This window comes from Canis lupus, chromosome 17 (genome assembly GCF_011100685.1).
Source record: "Canis lupus familiaris isolate Mischka breed German Shepherd chromosome 17, alternate assembly UU_Cfam_GSD_1.0, whole genome shotgun sequence".
In the NCBI taxonomy this organism is placed as follows: Eukaryota; Metazoa; Chordata; class Mammalia; order Carnivora; family Canidae; genus Canis; species Canis lupus.
The window spans coordinates 38,542,763-38,560,686 of record NC_049238.1 but is presented as its reverse complement, the minus strand read 5'-3'; the positions used below and the strand labels follow the sequence as shown (position 1 = coordinate 38,560,686).

At 44.8% G+C, this 17,924-nt stretch overlaps 1 protein-coding gene across 2 annotated transcripts in view; it reads left to right on the top strand.

The window, feature by feature from the left end:
• SMYD1 (SET and MYND domain containing 1) overlaps positions 1–16,319 on the top strand; it is a 37,266-nt gene extending 20,947 nt beyond the window's left edge. The window contains exons 5-10 of one of the 2 annotated variants that reach the window (XM_038561514.1): positions 831–869; positions 3,776–3,965; positions 10,663–10,755; positions 12,836–12,999; positions 14,404–14,572; positions 15,813–16,319. In XM_038561514.1, coding sequence (XP_038417442.1) covers positions 831–869; positions 3,776–3,965; positions 10,663–10,755; positions 12,836–12,999; positions 14,404–14,572; positions 15,813–15,971 — 814 coding nt within the window. In that variant the 3' untranslated portion in view covers positions 15,972–16,319. The remainder of the gene's footprint in view (positions 1–830; positions 870–3,775; positions 3,966–10,662; positions 10,756–12,835; positions 13,000–14,403; positions 14,573–15,812) is intronic. The other variant, XM_038561515.1, reaches the window with a different exon arrangement.
• The last annotated feature ends 1,605 nt before the right edge of the window (positions 16,320–17,924 follow it).

Genomic DNA, 17,924 nt, shown 5'->3' with positions numbered 1-17,924 from the left:
AGGTGAGAAAGTCACTGAAGACAGAGAAGTTTATTTGGGACCAAGATGATCATTTCCCCCCAATATTTGCATTTCCCTTCCTAACCCTCTTGGGGTCACTGGCATGACTGAGGATCAAATTCAGCCACATATGGGGCTGGTCTTTCAAGATGCCATTCCTCCAAGCAGTGGTGACCCAGGGCTCCCCTTGTTGGTATGTGTGACAGCCACAGGAACCTAGGAGCTCTTTCTTCAGATCATTTCTGGCGTCTGCTCTGGCTTATTTGCATCCACTAATTTTGAGCAGCCACATTTTACCTGGCTTCTTGGCTGTTGTGCAAGAGAAGGTGACTTTGCAGTCATGGCCTAGCTGCCTGCCATAGTGGAAAGAACCCAATTCTAACCCCAATACATTTTTATACTATCTGTGTGACTTAACCAGTCTCCATACGCAGTTCACATAGTCCCCAAGATAGACATCAAAGAGGCAACACTTATTTGGCCAAGGTGCTTGTTAATGGTATAACAATAGCATTCCATTACATTTTTTAGCACCTACTTTTAAATGCACTGTCTCATGGCAGTCCCATTACCAGGTACAGGTTGAGGACACTGAGCCCAGGAAAGGCTGAGAGGACCTTTGAACCCAGAACTTCTCATTCCAAATCCAGTGCACTTTCCACTATACCAGCCTGTCTTGTCAAGTAAGCCCCACTGGAAGGGGCTGGGATAAAAAGGTGGTTGGATGGCCAGAGCTTTGATTGCATCAGCTGGAATGCTGTGCTCCCTCTTAGCTGTACTGATGAGCCTATGGTAATGATTTCCATTTGGGTGTCTGTTTTGTCTTTCAGTCATGAGGCAGTGAAATCCATGTTTCACACCCAGATGAGGTGGGTCAGTCCTCGCCAGCATCCCTGCTCCTCTGACCCATCTCCCTCACTTGCCTGGTTTGCTGGGGCCTCCCCTTCCTGAGACTCCGTGGCTGCTCTCTGGCTGTAATGTCCTTCCGCACCCCAGAGTCTCATCTTGTCTGAATGCTGTATTTTAAATGCATATATATGAATCATTTTGTTCCTCACCCACCCACTCCCTGCTGTGCCTTTGCTTTTCTTTTGCTTTCTTTGCTTCTTTTCTTTCCCATCTTTCACGCCTTACTTCTCTCTCTCCCCCAACTCCAAAGCATGACGATCCCTTCTAGTCCACATCACCTTAGCAAAGCCCACACTGTCCCTCAAAATCCTGCTTATCATAAAAATAAGGACTGCTGATATTATTGAACTACTAAAGGACTGTGTTTGTTTATAACTCCCAACTTCTCACCCAGACTGGCTTCTGAAAATAGCACCCATAACTGTGATATTTTTGATAAATATTTATTCACAGTATTCTGTTTACTGATTCTGGCCAACTAGTGGTTTAGGTTAGATTTTGCCTTGACTTTTCTTAATGACAAATTAATGGCTCCAGATGGGTCTTTTCTCAGGCTTGGTTTGAAAGTACTTGAAATGCTCTTTGGATTAAGAACAAAACTCTGTGTGGGAGTTAGGTCTTTGGGTAGGCAGGGGTAGGAGTGGTTGGTGCATTGGAGTCTGTGTTGACCTGCATTGCACATGACTTTGGATGATTCCCTTCATCTTCTAGGTGTTTGGTTCCACATCTATAGAGCAGAGGTCAAGATGAGACGTCTCTAGGGACCTTCCTAGTTCTAAGTCTCTGTGACTCTGGGCTGCATTTCTAATCTCTCCAAGAAATGCTTAAATAAATTGCTTATGTGTGGCTCAATTAGCTGAACTCTAGAATTGCAGGGCATTAGAGATGGAAGTGGGAGAATGGAGTGGAAGTCACCCCTGATCCTGAGTTCCAACTAAGGTAAAAATGGGGCTTGTATATTTTCATATTTAAGTGACTTCAAATTAATTTGGTTTTGAAAATTCTCTAACATGATTGAAATAATTTGAGATACTCTGAGACCTTGCAAGAATTGGCTGAATCATGATGAGAAGCAAAGCTACTAGAAATCCTAACTCAGCTGGCACTGACTCACTGTTGAATGTCATGATGGAGCTGTGCCTATAGAAGGGTTTGGTGGGGGCAGAACTGCTGACTTGTCCCATAAGGATCAGATGCCAAAATCCACACTCAACACTGGCCCAGGAGTTGTTCACATGGAACTATTTAGAATACTGGCAGTGCTCTAAAATCAAGGGCTTTGATCTTTCCTTTCTTGAGCATGGTAGACCTGGGAGGCAGACTGAGGACAGCCCAGGGAGAGCAGTATGATGAGGTGAAGCACGAATGGCACTTGATTTCTGATCTGTATTGTTGCCAAAGTGCTGTGGGACCTCCAGGGAAATTCCTTCCCCTCTCTGGGTGGCAGCGCCCTCCCTTGTGAAATGGGGAGGCTGATCCCCTGCAGCTGGGACTGTGAGAATTCTAAGCAGAGCTGTGAGGACATTCACACAGCCCTTCACCCCCTCTCACCATTTATTACTGCAGTAACAGCTGCTATCCCAAATTGGGGTGGGGAACAAAAGAACAAAGTCCCAAAGGCATATGAACAAGCACTGAGACTTTGCTAGGCTCTCTATGAATTGTTTGTATATATATTATCACATTTATTTGACATGTCAGTGTACCCCAATTTGGGAGAAGGCTGTTTAGCCTCAAGTGGTCACCTCAGATGCTTGGACACACATGTCCCTGCCCATTCAACAGTTGCTTGCTTGGTTGTCACTTCAGAGCACATGGAAGGGGCTGTCTTTTACCTGCTGTCTGACTCAGGCTCTCTGGGAGGTAAACAGAATCTGTCTGCAGATGTTTTCCCCAGCCCTGTGCATTGTGCCACTCATTCTTATGGTGATGGCTTTCCACTGGGCAGTGAGGAGATCCTGGGGAGATATAAGAGGATACCTTAGGATCCAGCTTGCTGGGCTCATTGGTTGTTTTCTGGAGCTCTTGGGTTCCCTATGGAGGGTGCATGGCTGAGAGGCCCATGGGCCGATCTGCTTGTCTGACTTAGCTGGATGACAGCTTGCAGTGGACTTTTGTCCTCAGTACCTTCTGTATCTCTTACTTGGTAAGGTGATAGTGCTGTAGGTAATTGGGGAGGGTCAGGTCTAGGCTGGAAGGGGATGGAAATGCCATCTGTTCTTGCTAACCACATTTAACCAAAATCCATGTCCCCCAGTAAATACAAAAGTGGACAACGCAGCAGGCTAACAGAGCCAGCCTTTGTTTATTTGCTTCTGTGATCTCCAGGCATGTCTCCTGACATAATGTAGGCCAGAACCAATGGACTGAAAGACAGGGGAGCAGGGGCTTAAAGTTAGACTCAGAACGGGCCACGATTGTGAGCAACTGAGTGTATGTACTTCTCATGAGAGAGTGGCCTCCAAACTAAGCAAAACTACTATCGAGTCTTCTCTTGTTTGAATCTTTGCTTTATTGTTTCTCCCTTCCTTTGTTGCAGGCAATCAGTAGCTAAATGTACAGGGGTAATTGCAGGCATAGAAGCTAGGTATAGCTTTGTGACCAGGCCCAGCCCTCTCTGGGGAATCTGCTGAATTGGATTTCAGAGCAATTAACTGAATGGAGAAGATTTGTTTACAATGAGTAGAGCAGGATTATCCAGACAACTATCCTTTAGATCACCTTTCCCCTTTTTGGGGGGAATAGGAATTTTCTTGGAGTGCTGGTGGAAGTTGTCTTTGAGACGCAACTCCTTGACACCTTGAAGAGCAGAAACCCCACTCTGATAGCCCTGGATCTGACTTACTCTTTCTTTTACCCTCTCTAGAATTGAGCTTCGGGCCCTGGGCAAGATCTCAGAAGGAGAGGAGCTGACAGTGTCCTATATCGACTTCCTTAACCTCAGCGAAGACCGCAAGAAGCAGCTAAAGAAGCAGTACTACTTTGACTGCACGTGTGAACACTGCCAGAAAAAGCTGAAGGATGACCTATTCCTGGGGGTGAAAGATGACCCAAAGGTAGACGTAGCCCTGCTCCTGGGCTGTTTGCACTCATCTTCTCCAGGAGCCGGCAAGGGTGGATTTCAGAGCTAATCAGTGCACCCTGGCTGTCAGTTCCCAGAGAACCAGCCTGTACCTGTTGGAAAGTTGCTATGGGATGGGGGACAGAGCATTGATGACAGGTCCCCAGCTAGTGTCCTGGGGCTACCACTTGCCAGGAGTTTTCTTTGGAAAGTTGCTCAGTTTTCTCATCTGTAAAATAGGAATGATGGTGTCCACAAGAAGGGGTTGCTATGAGGATTGAACAAAATGATATATGTAAAGGGAGAGGCATAAAGGGTAGGCACTGAGTAAATTTTAATTTCTCTCTTTGCCCTTTTGCGGCTAATGCTGAGAATTTCATATATTGAGACCAGATAGGCAAAGGATTGGTTGCCTGGCTATCATAAATGTACTCCTAGTCCCCTGGAAATGAGTAATGTAGAGATGGGGCAATGTGGAGATTGGTTAGTATGCTTCACTCCTAAGTAGCTTGTTGACTCTTTGATGGTGAGACTGTTGAGCGGCTGAAGGGTTACAGAGGGCGATGTCAGGAGCTCAGCTAAGCTGAGAGAGAGCCCAGCAATGGTATAAACAAAAGGCTAGACCTGGATTCCTTCTGTTCCACTTTCCCCCAAGGGTCAGGTGGATCAGCACAGATGTGGTGGTCTTCTCACTGCTGAAGGGCTCAGAACAAAGAGTTCCAGCACTTTCATGGACCCCGAGGTGGGGAGGATGAGGGAGAGGGTGTGAGGGGAAAGCTAGGCATGGAAAAGTAGTGAGTACTGAGTTAGAGAGAGTCTCCAAGTTTTCCTCCTCCTCCCTTGTAAAGAGGCCTCTGGAGGTCACTTCAGACCTTTATCTGAGGTGACCAAGGCCTCGAATAAAGAAACCAAGGAATAAAGACCCCCTGGCTAGGAATGCAACTGTGCAAAGAAACATGAGCGGCAGGGAGCACCTGGGTCCTTGACTGGACTGTCTTCAGAGACTGTTGGGAGGGCGCTTTCCCCCACAGGCTTGCTAGGTAGAGCCTTTGTGATTGTCTGTGGTCAGGTCTGTACATGTAGGTTTTTAACCGGGAGCTGGACTCCTCTGGGGAGGCTATCCAAGCACTTCTCTATAACCCACAGTGCACCAGTGCATTTAAGATACAAATACACAAATATACTTCTTAATTAACTTCTGCATCCTGTGTGTGGGCAGAAATTTGTCTCTGATTAGAGCAAAGAAAAACTACAAGCAAAACTGACTTCTAGGTACAGATGGTGGGACTACTGTCAATTCATTACTCAGTGGTATTAGTGCTAATGTTCAGGTAATACTATTTCCCCACTTGGTTCATTTCTTTTGTTCATCCTCTGGCCAGTCTAGACTTTTTTTTTTGCCACTAACTTATTTCTTTTAAGATTTTATTTATTTATTTGAAGAAGAAAGAGATATAGCACAAGTAGGGGTGGGAGTGGCAGAAAGAGAGGGAGAAGCAGACTCCCCACTGAGCAGGGAGCCAGACATGGGGCTTCCGGGGTCATGACCTGAGCCCAAGGCAGATGCTTAACTGACTGAGCCACCCAGATACCCTGCCACTAACTTATTTTTATTCTTAATATATCATTTTTTAAACTCTTTGCCCAAGAAGTTCTACTTCTAAGAATTTACCTAGCAGAGTTACTTCCATATGTGCACAAAGACATGTGTATAAAGAAATACATTGCAGCATGGTCGAGAACAATTGAATAAAACCTAAATAACCACCAATAGGGAAATATTTAAATTAAATTACCTTGCAGTCACTAAAACTTATGAGGCAGATTTTTGTGTACACATATGGAATGAACTCTCTTCTTGAGGGAAAAGAATTAAGAAGCCAAAATTGCCATGTGCATTAGTTGACTTGGGCTTTCATAACACAGTACCCCAAAGTGGGTGGCTTACACAAAAGAAATGTATTCTCTCACAGTTCTGGAGCCTGAGAGTCTGAAATCAAGGTGTCAGCAGAGTTGATTTCCTCTGAGGAGTGTGAGTATACTCTCATAGTTCTGGAGCCTGGGAGTCTGAAATCAAGGTGTCAGCAGGGTCAGTTCCCTCAGGGGGCTATGGGGGAGGGGGAGGCTCTGCTCCAGCCTTTCTCCCTGGCTCTCAGATGGCCATCTTCTCTCTGCCTTTTCATGTCTTCCCTCTGTGTATCCCTTTTTCTTCACTTGGTATTCTTTTTATAAGGACACCAGTCGTAATGGGTTAAGGGCCCACTCTACTTCATTATGACCTTATCTTAACTGATTAAGTCTGCAATGACCTAGTTCCAAATAAGACTGCATTCTGAGGTACTAGAGGTTAGGACTTCAACATATGAATTTGGGGAGGGTGCAGTTCAACCCATAACACTGAGTATGCTATCATTTATAAAAAATAAAAGGACACCCTCTCTCTCTCTCTCTCATACACACACACACACACACACACACGCACGCACACACACACAGATCCATGCACACACATGCCTGTGTAAGCATAGTCAGGCTTGATACAAACAGGAGGAGGAGGGGAAGGCTGTAAGCAACAGATCAATGATGCTTGGTGTGGACATGTTGAGAGTCACCCTTCCCAGGCAGTTGGGAACCAGGGGTTAATATGGGCTTTTTTTTTTTTTTTTAAAGAATTTTATTTATTTATTTGAGACAGAGAGCACTAGCTGGGGTGGGGAAGTGGAGGCATGGGAAGGGCAAGGCAGAGAAAGAAGCAGACTCCCCAGTATGCAGGGAGCCCAATGCAGAGCTCCATCCCAGAACCCTGGGATCATAACCTGAGCCAAAAGCACATGCCTAATCAAGTGAGCCACCAGGTGCACCTAATATGGTTTTGTTTTTTGTTTTTTGTTTTTTTTTTGTAGGAACAACCTTCTTTTCACAGAATCAAAGGTTTGGTATTCCAGGTATATTGGCATGTCTGGGCAGGGCACCAAGCACAGTACCATAGGAGTGACAGGAAAGAATAAGCTTCTGTGTTCACCCTCAGCCTGACCTTCTAGAACCTGTGGGATAACGTGTGTTTTATGGCAAGCCAGCCAGTCCACCTTCCTGATGTGTGGCCCTGAGTATTTGTTTCATATCTTGTTCCCACCACTACTTTATTTTTAATTAAGAGACCAGACTCTTTTCTCCCTTTCAAAGTTAAATGTATATTATAACCTGGATAAAAATCAAAACCAAATATTTTTAAAAATGAGAAAATAACACCAAAATGTAGAACATTCCTCTCAACCATAGCTTTGGAGTCTCCTTGTTTAGATTGCTGAGATTTTTTTTTTTTTTTTTTTTTTTTTTTTTTTTTTTTTGCTTTCCCCGGTCCTTACCCCTGGTTTTCACAATAGGAAGCTACTAGTGTTTCAAGGTTGGGCACCAGCATCCCTCTTTCACTCTTCTCTTCCTCTTCTAGTCCCTCCCCCTCCAGTGGCTCCTCCCTTTTGGATGACTCCTCCCCCTCTTTTGACTTCTCCCTTTCCTCCTCTAGTCGTCCTCTGGTTCCTCCTCTACTGGCATTTCCCCCTGCTCCAGCTCCTCACTCTTTTCTTCCTGGTTTTCTGTTTACTTTGTGCTTCTAGGGAGGGGAGTCTCTCTCTACAGGGTTCCTTAAATCCTATCTGCAGATCATGTTTTCCTCCTACCTTTACTCTTAAAAGTGGAGCCAAATGGAGCAGCCCCATTTCCTTTCTCAGAATAGCTTTATCACATATTGCACATGTAATTAACAACCTTCTAGCCAGGTTGTTTTGAGAATCTTGGCAGTTACCTCCTTGAAAAAATTTGATTCACTTCCAAAGCTTGAAGTAACACCTCTTCCTTACAATATCAAATTGAACTAGACTTTTTATTAACATCTGATCACTTGGTATTCTCCAACTCTATCCGGCAAGCTACTGATTACTCCAGAAGATTCACTATGAATTTTGAGTTTTATTTTTTTTTTTAATTTTTTTTTTAATTTTTATTTATTTATGATAGTCACAGAGAGAGAGAGAGAGGCAGAGACATAGGCAGAGGGAGAAGCAGACTCCATGCACCGGGAGCCTGATGTGGGATTCGATCCTGGGTCTCCAGGATCGCGCCCTGGGCCAAAGGCAGGCGCCAAACCGCTGCGCCACCCAGGGATCCCCTGAATTTTGAGTTTTAAAGATATTGGAACTTACAGTAAATTAGAGACTAGTGGTCATAAGCTAGATGTGATTTTATGAGCCAATTTTGGGGCAACAAACTATGGATGACACCAGAAGTCTAGGATTGACAGATTGGTGGTATACCTCTGGATTACCAGTTACAGAGCTCTGTCTTACCAGTTATGACCAGGTGAGACATGGGCCCTCTCTCACTTAGGCGCTTGATTCAAATGAGTTTAGGAAAGAGAATATGCACTTAAATGACTTGTCTGAAGTCAAGACAAGGTCTGAGTTAACAGAAGACTAAGTAGTACTCTGGGGCCAAATGATAACCAGTGGTCAAGACAAAGGTTAGGTCCGGAGCGAGGCCTGTGAACAGGAGTCACAGCAGTGGTGGATGCATCAATTGTTGGAGTCAGGCCATGTGACAAGTATAGGTAGATATGCAGAAGGACCCAGGGAGACTAAATGCAGAAGGAAACAAGGATAGTCAAAATTGTAGGGCTATCAAGAACTCCGCAGAAGCTGAAGTAAGTGAGGTGGGTAGAAGAATAAATATAAGGCTTGTTCTTTGGAAGATCCTGACCCAGAAGCAAGCCATCCTGGCCAGGAGCCAGGAGCCTCTCATACTGCAAAGTGGACACTGCAGAACTGGCTCAGGACAGCTGAGAGACTGAGGGAAGAGCCTGATCCATCCATTAAAGTAGTGTATTTTTAAGAGAATCCATCCATTAAAGTAGTGTATTTTTAAGAGTAGTGTATTTTTAAAGTAGTGTATTTTTAAGATACCCATCCTCCTGTTACTTGTCAGTAGTTCAGTGAAGGTGACCTCACAAAACAGTGTCAGTGGCAAATCTAAATGGAGCCACTGAACTCAACTCCTTATAGTGAAAAAGTTGGAAAACTGGAAAACTGGTTAGATAAATTATTCTGGCCTTTATACAGTGGAAGACTCTACAATTATTGAAAGTGGTGATATATTTTTATATTGATATGGGAAAAATATCTATATTTACTGAGTGAAAAAAACAAACTCAAGGCAGAAATCTGGTACTATTCCAGTTAGAAGAAATATTTGGTGCTATTGGCTTATACATACATGCATGTGCACACCTACAGGAATGCAGTTCAGCCAGCACATACTGATAAGGCCATAAAAGACGTGCTCTTTATGGTATCTGTTCTGATTGGTCAGTGTCTTTCCTATATCAGTTGTTAAATATTTTCAATATTATTTCTGTATATATACATTGGAAAATGTTCCTCAAAATGCTGTGTTCATCTTTGGGTGGATTCCAGGGATTTCTATTTTTTTCTCCATGCTTTTTTCATATATTTTAATTTTTTACAGCTTCCATATGTCAGTTTTATGGTCCAAATAAATAATAAAGTTATTTTCATTTTGGAAAAAAGTTTTATCAGATTTGCCTAAGCAAAAAAAAAAAATATTCCAGAAGAATTTCTGATATAGATGAGCATAGCAAATAAATTTTTCTTTGGACATTGAGAAGTCTGGAACTCTTTCTTCAAAATTATAATGTCCTCATGGGCATTTTAATTAAGGTACCTCTTTCCCTGAAATATTAAAACCTCGTTAAAAAAAATAAGATCACTATAGGGGCACCTTAGACATCTGACTCTTGGTTTTGGCTCAGGTCAGGATTTCAGGGTCAGTTCAAGGAGCCTGCATCAGGCTTCTTGCTCAGCGCAGAGTCTGCTTAAAACTCTCTCTCTCTCTCTCTCTCTCTATCTCTATCTCTATCTCTATCTCTCTCTCTTTGCCCCTCTCTTCCCCAAATAAATAAATAAATAAATCTTTTTAAAAAATAAGATAACTAGACTGCTCTGGCAAATGCTGTAAGCCTAACAAATCCAGATTTCAGAGACAGATGACAAACTCATGATATAATTTGGTCAAGACAAAGAAATAGGAACTGGATGCTAAGATACTTTGGAAGGATCTGAATGCCCACAGCCATAGGTTTCCTCTTTAATGAACTCCAATGGCAAACTAGAGTAGGATTTTTTTTTTTTTTTTTTTGGTCAAGCCATAGGCTTCTGTTCCCAGACCTGTGTTGGTCAGTATTTAAATCAGTGAATTGAGTGAAGACTAAAATGCAAGAGCGTGACTGAGGAACATGTGGTTAACTTGAAGTAAAGAGAAACAATGGAAAATATTTTGAGTGATAGAATGAAAATACAAAATGCAAGAGAAAATACCACAGAGATCAATGTTAGATTCTGCCTTGGGGTCCAAAAACCCATACATAAGCATAAGGTAGAAAACAACTGGCTGGCAGCAAGGCTCCAGAGCTTGGTCAGTGAAAAATGCACATGAGTCAGAAGCATGGTGAGGGAGCTGCAAAAGCTATAGGGATCTGGAGCAACATGTACAGAAATGAAACATTCAGAATGAGGAAGGCATCACTCTTGCACGACACTGAGTGTCAAAGATGTCAGCTATTCAGAGATGCAATGGGTTTCTTTGTGAAGAGGTCTCTAAATCACTGTCCCTGTCTTTCCCAGCCCTCTCAGGAGGTGGTAAAGGAGATGATACAATTCTCCAAGGATACACTGGAAAAAATAGACAAGGCTCGTTCTGAGGGTCTGTACCATGAGGTAAGAATTCATTTTCATAGGGATGAGATGGGGAAGAGGGCAGAAAGGTTCTCTGGTAAGCGGGGGAAATGGGGTAGGGTGGAGATGGGGAGGCTATCAAGCAGGTTGTTCTTCTTAGGATATCCCTTGGTTTGGACTCCTCTTGCCCTTAAGCCTTTAGCACCTCTTAGATAGATGTGCTCTCAAGTGATTGTTCAACCTACTGATACTGTGTCTGAGGAGAGCCCAGGCAGACTGACAGGGGTCCCTGGGGGATCTGTGATTTCTCAGGTTGGCATCAGAGGTGGAGAAATGGAGATGGCATGTGGATTGGTTTCTTTTTTGCAATTGAATGCATACCCTGGTAACAGTTTTCAGTTCCTACTAACTGAGCATTCAACCTTGGCTCTCAAAGCAATGGGAGTTGTCAACTGGCTATACATTAGAATCACCGAAAAATCCTGATGCTCAGACACTGACCCAGGACAACTTTACCAAAATCTCTTGGGGTGGACCCAGAGATTAGGATTTTTAAAACTCTCAGGTGATCTCAGTGGGCACCCAAAGTTGAGACCCACTGCCAAACACTGACCTGCAGAGCATTGCATCAAATTTACCTGGGTAGCTTGTTGGAAATGCACAGTCTTGCATCTCACCCCCTCAGATGTGATTCATCCAATCTGCAACAGACTGTGAATCAGTATTTTGTTTCCAAGCTCTTTAAAAACAACTCGGGCTTGTAGCTGGGTTTGGAAGCCACTAAGGCAGGGCAATGTGAGAGATTAATTTATGTTTATTTCTATCTGCTTTTCCATTATCTTCATCCTTCTCATTTACTCATTCATTGCACATTTTCAAATCCCGAGTGGGGTGACAACACAAGACATGCTCCTTGCCTCCCAGGGGTTCTCTCAGATGGAGAGACATCAATAGAGTGTTATTGTACAACATGGAAAACCCATGTCAGAGGCATGGCATAGAAGCTGGAGCAATTTGGAGGGCTCCACTGGTTCCATTCCTCTGTTTTCTCTCCTCTTTCTCATTTCTCCTCCTCCGTTCAAACGTACCGGGGCCAGGTGTCAGGTTGGACACTGGCCCCATGGGTTTAAGAGGATTGTCTTCAGGATGGATTGATTGCCAGCCCACATTTTGTCACATGGGGCTCTGGGAGAGTCTGAGAGCAAAATTAGCTTCTGCTCATTTGAAACGGAAGGCACTGTATGGCATTTCTTCCCATGGCAGTGGCAAAGGAAGAAGAGGAGAACAGAGAACAACTAAAATCTAGAGACCATCTCACTTTGGTCTCACTCACCTAAGCCTATGTGTAAACATGAGTCAATCAGGGAAGCCTGACTCCAAGCTAACACGGGTCAGGCTCATCTCATTCCTCACCAGGACCAATGCAACATCCTCCTGGGAGCCTACCTCTCTGCCAGCTCATCTTGTACACTTCCATTGGGAAATGATTGTCAACCTTACCATGCATAAGGACCACCCAGGGGTTTATTTGAACTATGGATTCCAGGGTCCCTCATCCAGATACTTGGTTTCATTTGGTCTGGGGTAGGGCCCAGACATTGCTGTTTTTTTAACAGCAAAAGGTCTCCAGATAATTCCAGAGCCTGGCTAAGGTGGAGAATCACAGGATTGATGGTTAAGATAAAATATGACTGCTTAGCTTGAATTCTTACTCCATGTTTTACTACCTATGTGACTTGGCAAAGCACTTACCCTCTCTGTGCTTCAGTTCCCTTATCTGGCAAAATGGGAGTACTAGTAGTCCCTATGTCATTGCATTGCTGTGGGAATCAATCAATCAGTCTCTCCCTTTCATAACTCTCTGCTACTTACTGACTGATGATGAGAACGCCTCGCTTTGGCATGTCACCCATATCTCACACCGTTACCCTCCTCATCCCTACACTGTAGAGAAATAGGACCATTTTGCTCTTCAGATCACAAACTACTGCTTTTACACCCCTATCAGCAGTGTCCTCAGCTTTAAAAGAATGAGTGTCCAGTGTCGTGATGATGCTCCCTTATGTGAGTGCAGGGCGTGTTGTGGTGCAGTGGTAATGGACAGGTCCTGTGTCTCCTCCAGGTGGTGAAATTATGCCGGGAATGCCTGCAGAAGCAGGAGCCAGTGTTTGCTGACACAAACCTCTACACGCTGCGGATGCTGAGCACTGTTTCCGAGGTCCTCTCCTACCTCCAGGCCTTTGAGGAGGCCTCGTACTATGCCAGGAGGATGGTGGACGGCTATATGTAGGTAGCAATGCTGGGTCTCAGGAAGTCTCCTGGAAATGTGTCTATTCCAGGGATAGTAAATAGATGGCACACACACTGCTATCTCTCCCTCCTATAACCCACAGCAGGCATCAGGAATTGGTCGTGGTCCTCTTTATCTTTACAAATGAGCCTTTTTACCACAGTGCTCCAAGCATAATGACCAAATCATCAGGGCTGGTTCCTGAGATGAAGCCTATCTGTCATCCCTGGTCTTTCCCAAATCCTCCAGCTCATCTATCACTTGGATGGCATCTTCTGCTTTTGGTTTTCTTTTTCTTGTTTTACAGATTTATTTATTTACTCATGAGAGACACAGAAAGAGAGAGAAGCAGAGACATAGGCAGAGGGAGAAGCAGGCTCCCTGCAGGAGCCTGATGCGGGACTTGATCCTGGACTCTGGGATCACTACCTGAGCTGAAGGCAGCCACCCAACTGCTGAGCCACCCAGGCATCCTGCTTTTTTTTTTTTTTTAAGATTTTATTTATTTATTCATGAGAGACAGAGAGAGAGGGAGGCAGAGACACAAGCAGGGTCCATGCAGGGAGCCTGATGTGGGACTTGAGCCCAGGATTACACCCTGGGCTGAAGGCAGGTGCCAAACCGCTGAGCCACTCAGGTGTCCCAATGCTTTGGGTTTTCTTACGGCTAAGTCCACCTTGATTTCAAGGGCTTGGAAAGGTATGTCCCCCTAGCAGTTAGCACAGGCAATCCTGCAACCTTTCTTTTATTAAAATAAAATAAAATAAAAATAAATAAAAGAAGTGTCAGGCATCTTTGCTTACAAAATGCAAAGCCCTTCGCCTTCCATGTCTATATTGGCATGTGACTTTGTATCTTTGGCTCTTTGGCCAAAAGAGTAAGTTGGTACAAGCAGGCTCTTTTTTACTTTTTTTTTTTTTTTTTTTTTTTTTTAGAGAACATTACTCATATATAAAAGTCAGGAAAACTGTACAATATGCAGAAGGAAGCTCTGTTAGGAGCTATTCTCAAGGAGATGAGAATACAGTTCTGTCCCAAGAAGGACATTGAAGTTCTTTTTATTCCCCTGAACTTCTGCTTTCCAGGAAGAGGGCTGGGGTGTTCCCGAGAGCTCCCAGCTTCCTGTTATCTTGCAGGGTCCTCTGACTCTTTTGCCCATGATGACTAGGCTTACTGGCCCAGGGCAGAGTCTCACTCCCACAGGCTCACCCTGGGGAGTGTTTGGTAATTCCTCCCTTTCTCTGTGGCTCAGTTTCTGCTCCATGGGCTGCAGATGCCTCAGCACTGGTGGGAGAGCAGATGGACCAAGTCAGTAAGGGTACTTGGTAAGTCGTCAGATGCTGTGCAAATGTAAGGAAAGTTGGGATTATCTGTTACAATGATTTGCTATGTCCTCACAGGAAGCTCTACCACCCCAATAATGCCCAACTGGGCATGGCCGTGATGCGGGCAGGGCTGACCAACTGGCATGCTGGTAACATTGAGGTGGGGCATGGGATGATCTGTAAAGCCTATGCCATTCTCCTGGTGACCCATGGACCCTCCCACCCCATCACCAAGGACTTAGAGGCAAGTAGCATTTCAGAGCTGGGCCTCCTTTTCTGGTCTAAGCTCTCTCTAAGGGTGGGAGCTGGATTCCAGTTTCTGCTTTTGCAAAGTCCACAGATTACCCACTGAACCAGAAGGGAATTCAGAAATGCTTTAGTCCACTCCCCTTGTTTTACATCTGAGCAAACTAAGGCCCTGGGAAGGGGAGTAACCTGTCTATAGTCACATAGTGAATGGATGGCACAGCTGAGGTTTGAAGTCTGAGATGCTCCAAGTATGGATGGAGAAAGCCTACCCAGCAATGTGGGTGCAGCCATGTACATTAGATGTGCTTTGTAGAGTGGAGCTGGGGAGCACAGGCTCTGGAATCAGACTACTGGGATTGAACTCCAGATTCACTACTCTCCAGCTGTGTGAGTGCAAACACGGAATATGTGGGCCTGAGTCTCCTTATCAGTAAAATGGAGAAAAGGGATAGAGCTGTGATAAGGGTTCAGTGAGTTAATGTGTGAAAAGCACTCAGAACAGTGCCTAGCAAGTAGCATGCTCTTTATAATTGCTGGCTTCCTTTGTGCTTTGAAGGGCATTGTTTATTTGAGGGTGACAGGGTTCAAAGGACTGTACTCAGGCAGTATGGTACAGGGAAAGAGGACAGACTTTGTTGTCATAAAGTGTCTGAGAAGACTGACTTTATGCCTAGTATATCATTCACTGCTGTATTCTCAATTCATCAATGATGACTGGCCCTTGAGAAATATTTCTTGAATAGAAATATGGGTGCATGGGGATTTTCCTAGGTGTCACACACTATGATCTTTCTGGTCTGTTATGAAGTATTAAGGAATCTCACCCATTTATGTGTGAGGAAACTGAGCACTAAAGGGATTGTCACTGGCCTAAAGTCCCACAATGTTAGTTGGGACCTATGTGTGTGTGATCCAGGATTCAAATCCAGTTCCTGCAAACAAACATTCTCTGCTGAGAACAGTCCCTTGAGCTCCTCTCTCAGGGGTCTGACTCCCTCTCCCTAACAAACCAAGCCCAGTCCCAGGACATTGAGGCCCCTAGAGGATGAGTATGTGTGTGTGTCAGTGTGTATAAGTGTGTGTCCGTGTGTCCTCTCAGTGGATACAGCTGAATCTCAGTAACTAGGAGTTATTTGCTCCATTGTCTGCCCTTTTGAAAAGAGCCAAGGAAGATCAGAAGCCAGTATGTCCCAGTGGCCTGTCATCACTGTTTATGGTGTGTCTGTGTCCCACAGGCTATGCGGGTGCAGACGGAGATGGAGCTGCGCATGTTCCGCCAGAATGAGTTCATGTACCACAAGATGCGTGAGGCTGCCCTGAACAACCAGCCCATGCAGGTCATGGCCGAGCCCAGCAATGAGCCAGCGCCAGCTCTGTTCCATAAGAAGCAATGAGGACCTGTCTGGTGGTGGGCTGGGCACCATGGCTGGAGAATTGGGGAGACATTTGGGTTTGGGGGAAGTTGGAGTTGGTGGGTTTGGGGGAAGACCCTTGATGAGGAAGGCCGGATAATGTTCACTCTTGTGGCTGTGGGAATGCACTGTTCTGTGTTCCTCAGTTCATTTTGATTCATTTAAACTCAGTTCAACTTAATTGAACTCTATCCCAGCCCAGCCTAGCCCAACTTATCCTACAAATATTTATGGGGTGGAACACCCTAGGGATAAAGAAGCTTCAAATGTAGCGGGGGAAGCAAAATGTAAACAATTAAACAAGCTTAATAAATGCAATGGTAAACTATATGGGGGCTTCAGTGGAGGGCATGTGTCTGGTATGTGGCGCATGTGCATGTGTGTGTATGTGTGATGCATTGGGAAGGATGTCATGGAAGAGATTACGTTTGAGCTGAGGGTGGCAGGTGCCTGAAATCTCAAGTGGCTGCTCACCTATCTGTGCAGGTCTCTCTGGGGCTGCTGGTCTTACTCATGGTCTGGAATACTCAGGTCTTATGTGACTAGGATTGGTGATACCCAGTTTCCTCAGGTTAGTGTGGGGTTATGAAGAAGGGGCCATGTTCAGGCCATTTAGGTTCTACTCAGAGAATCAAAACCCCTTAGTAAATATGAGAATGAGATGAATATGCACAAAGAGGTAGGGCTTTGCCCTTAGCCACTTGAGGCTTCATTTTAGGGTCTGGATTCCAAGTGTTCTGAAACTATTTCTAAAACACACAGGAGTGTCTCCTGCTCCCCACCCCCCACTGCCAAGCCCTGATTCCCTGTGATGTGGGTGTGACTTGGACAGTAACCGAGATTTTCCTGGCCATTGACCAACCAGGATTGAAGTCTTAGCGGGGTGAAGCTGAGAGAGAAACTTGGAAACACCTATACCTGATGATCATGAGTTCAGAGGAGGTGATTTTGGGGGTTTTATTTGGTTACATGTGCCTGGATGGTCTTTATCATCTTAGACATGATCATAGGCCCCCAGTAAATTTCTGTTCTTAGTAAGGAATAATTATAATTTCCCTTGCTTCATTTCTTTCACTGCCCATGCCCTGGGGCTTCTGCTTTTTTCACCAGGAGTAATGTCTAATCTGGACTCTGCATGCCTAGGTTAGGATCTCCTTGGGGATGTGACCAACTTGCAATTATGTCCTGGGAGGTTCTGTGGTTTCCACCCAAAAGCGAAGGTCTTAGGATCAGCCAGTCTAGTTGTTCTGTTATCTTCTGGGGTCTTAAATTTTTCACCAATGTTTTAGGAGAATCCTTGAGCAAAGCTCTCCATTTGGGGGTGTCACCAAAAACTTCCATGCCACCCTGGACCCCGCAACTCTAACTACTACCTCCAAGCCCCATTTGTCATCTCTGCCTAAAGAGTTAGTTTCTCCATCCCCCCTTCATCCTCAGAACTACCTGCTGCCTCCCTCTTAACCTCTCCAATGGCTCTGCAAATATGCCCAGAACTGGTCCAAAGCTCTATGAATGTGCTACCTCTTTGCAGAATGCTCATACCTGGCATTTGGCTCTTCTTCAAGGATACCCCCTTCTCCAGAAGTTTTCACAGGAAGATTGACAAGTCTTCCAAGCCTTCATTACTAACAAGACTAGAGATGGCACCAACATTCTCCCAGGGACCCAACCACACATTCAAATGATCACTCTTCTGCTGTCCTGTAAAACTTCGTCCAGGGCAGCCCAGGTGGCTCAGCAGTTTGACGCTGCCTTCGGCCCAGAGCGTGATCCTGGGGACCTGGGATCGAGTCCCACATCGGGCTACCTGCATGGAGCCTGCTTCTCCCTCTGCCTGTGTCTCTGCCTCTCTCTCTCTCTGTCTCTCATGAATAAATAAATAAAATCTTTAAAAAAAAAAAAAAAACACCTCCTCCAACCCTCTGCCCTTCTTTG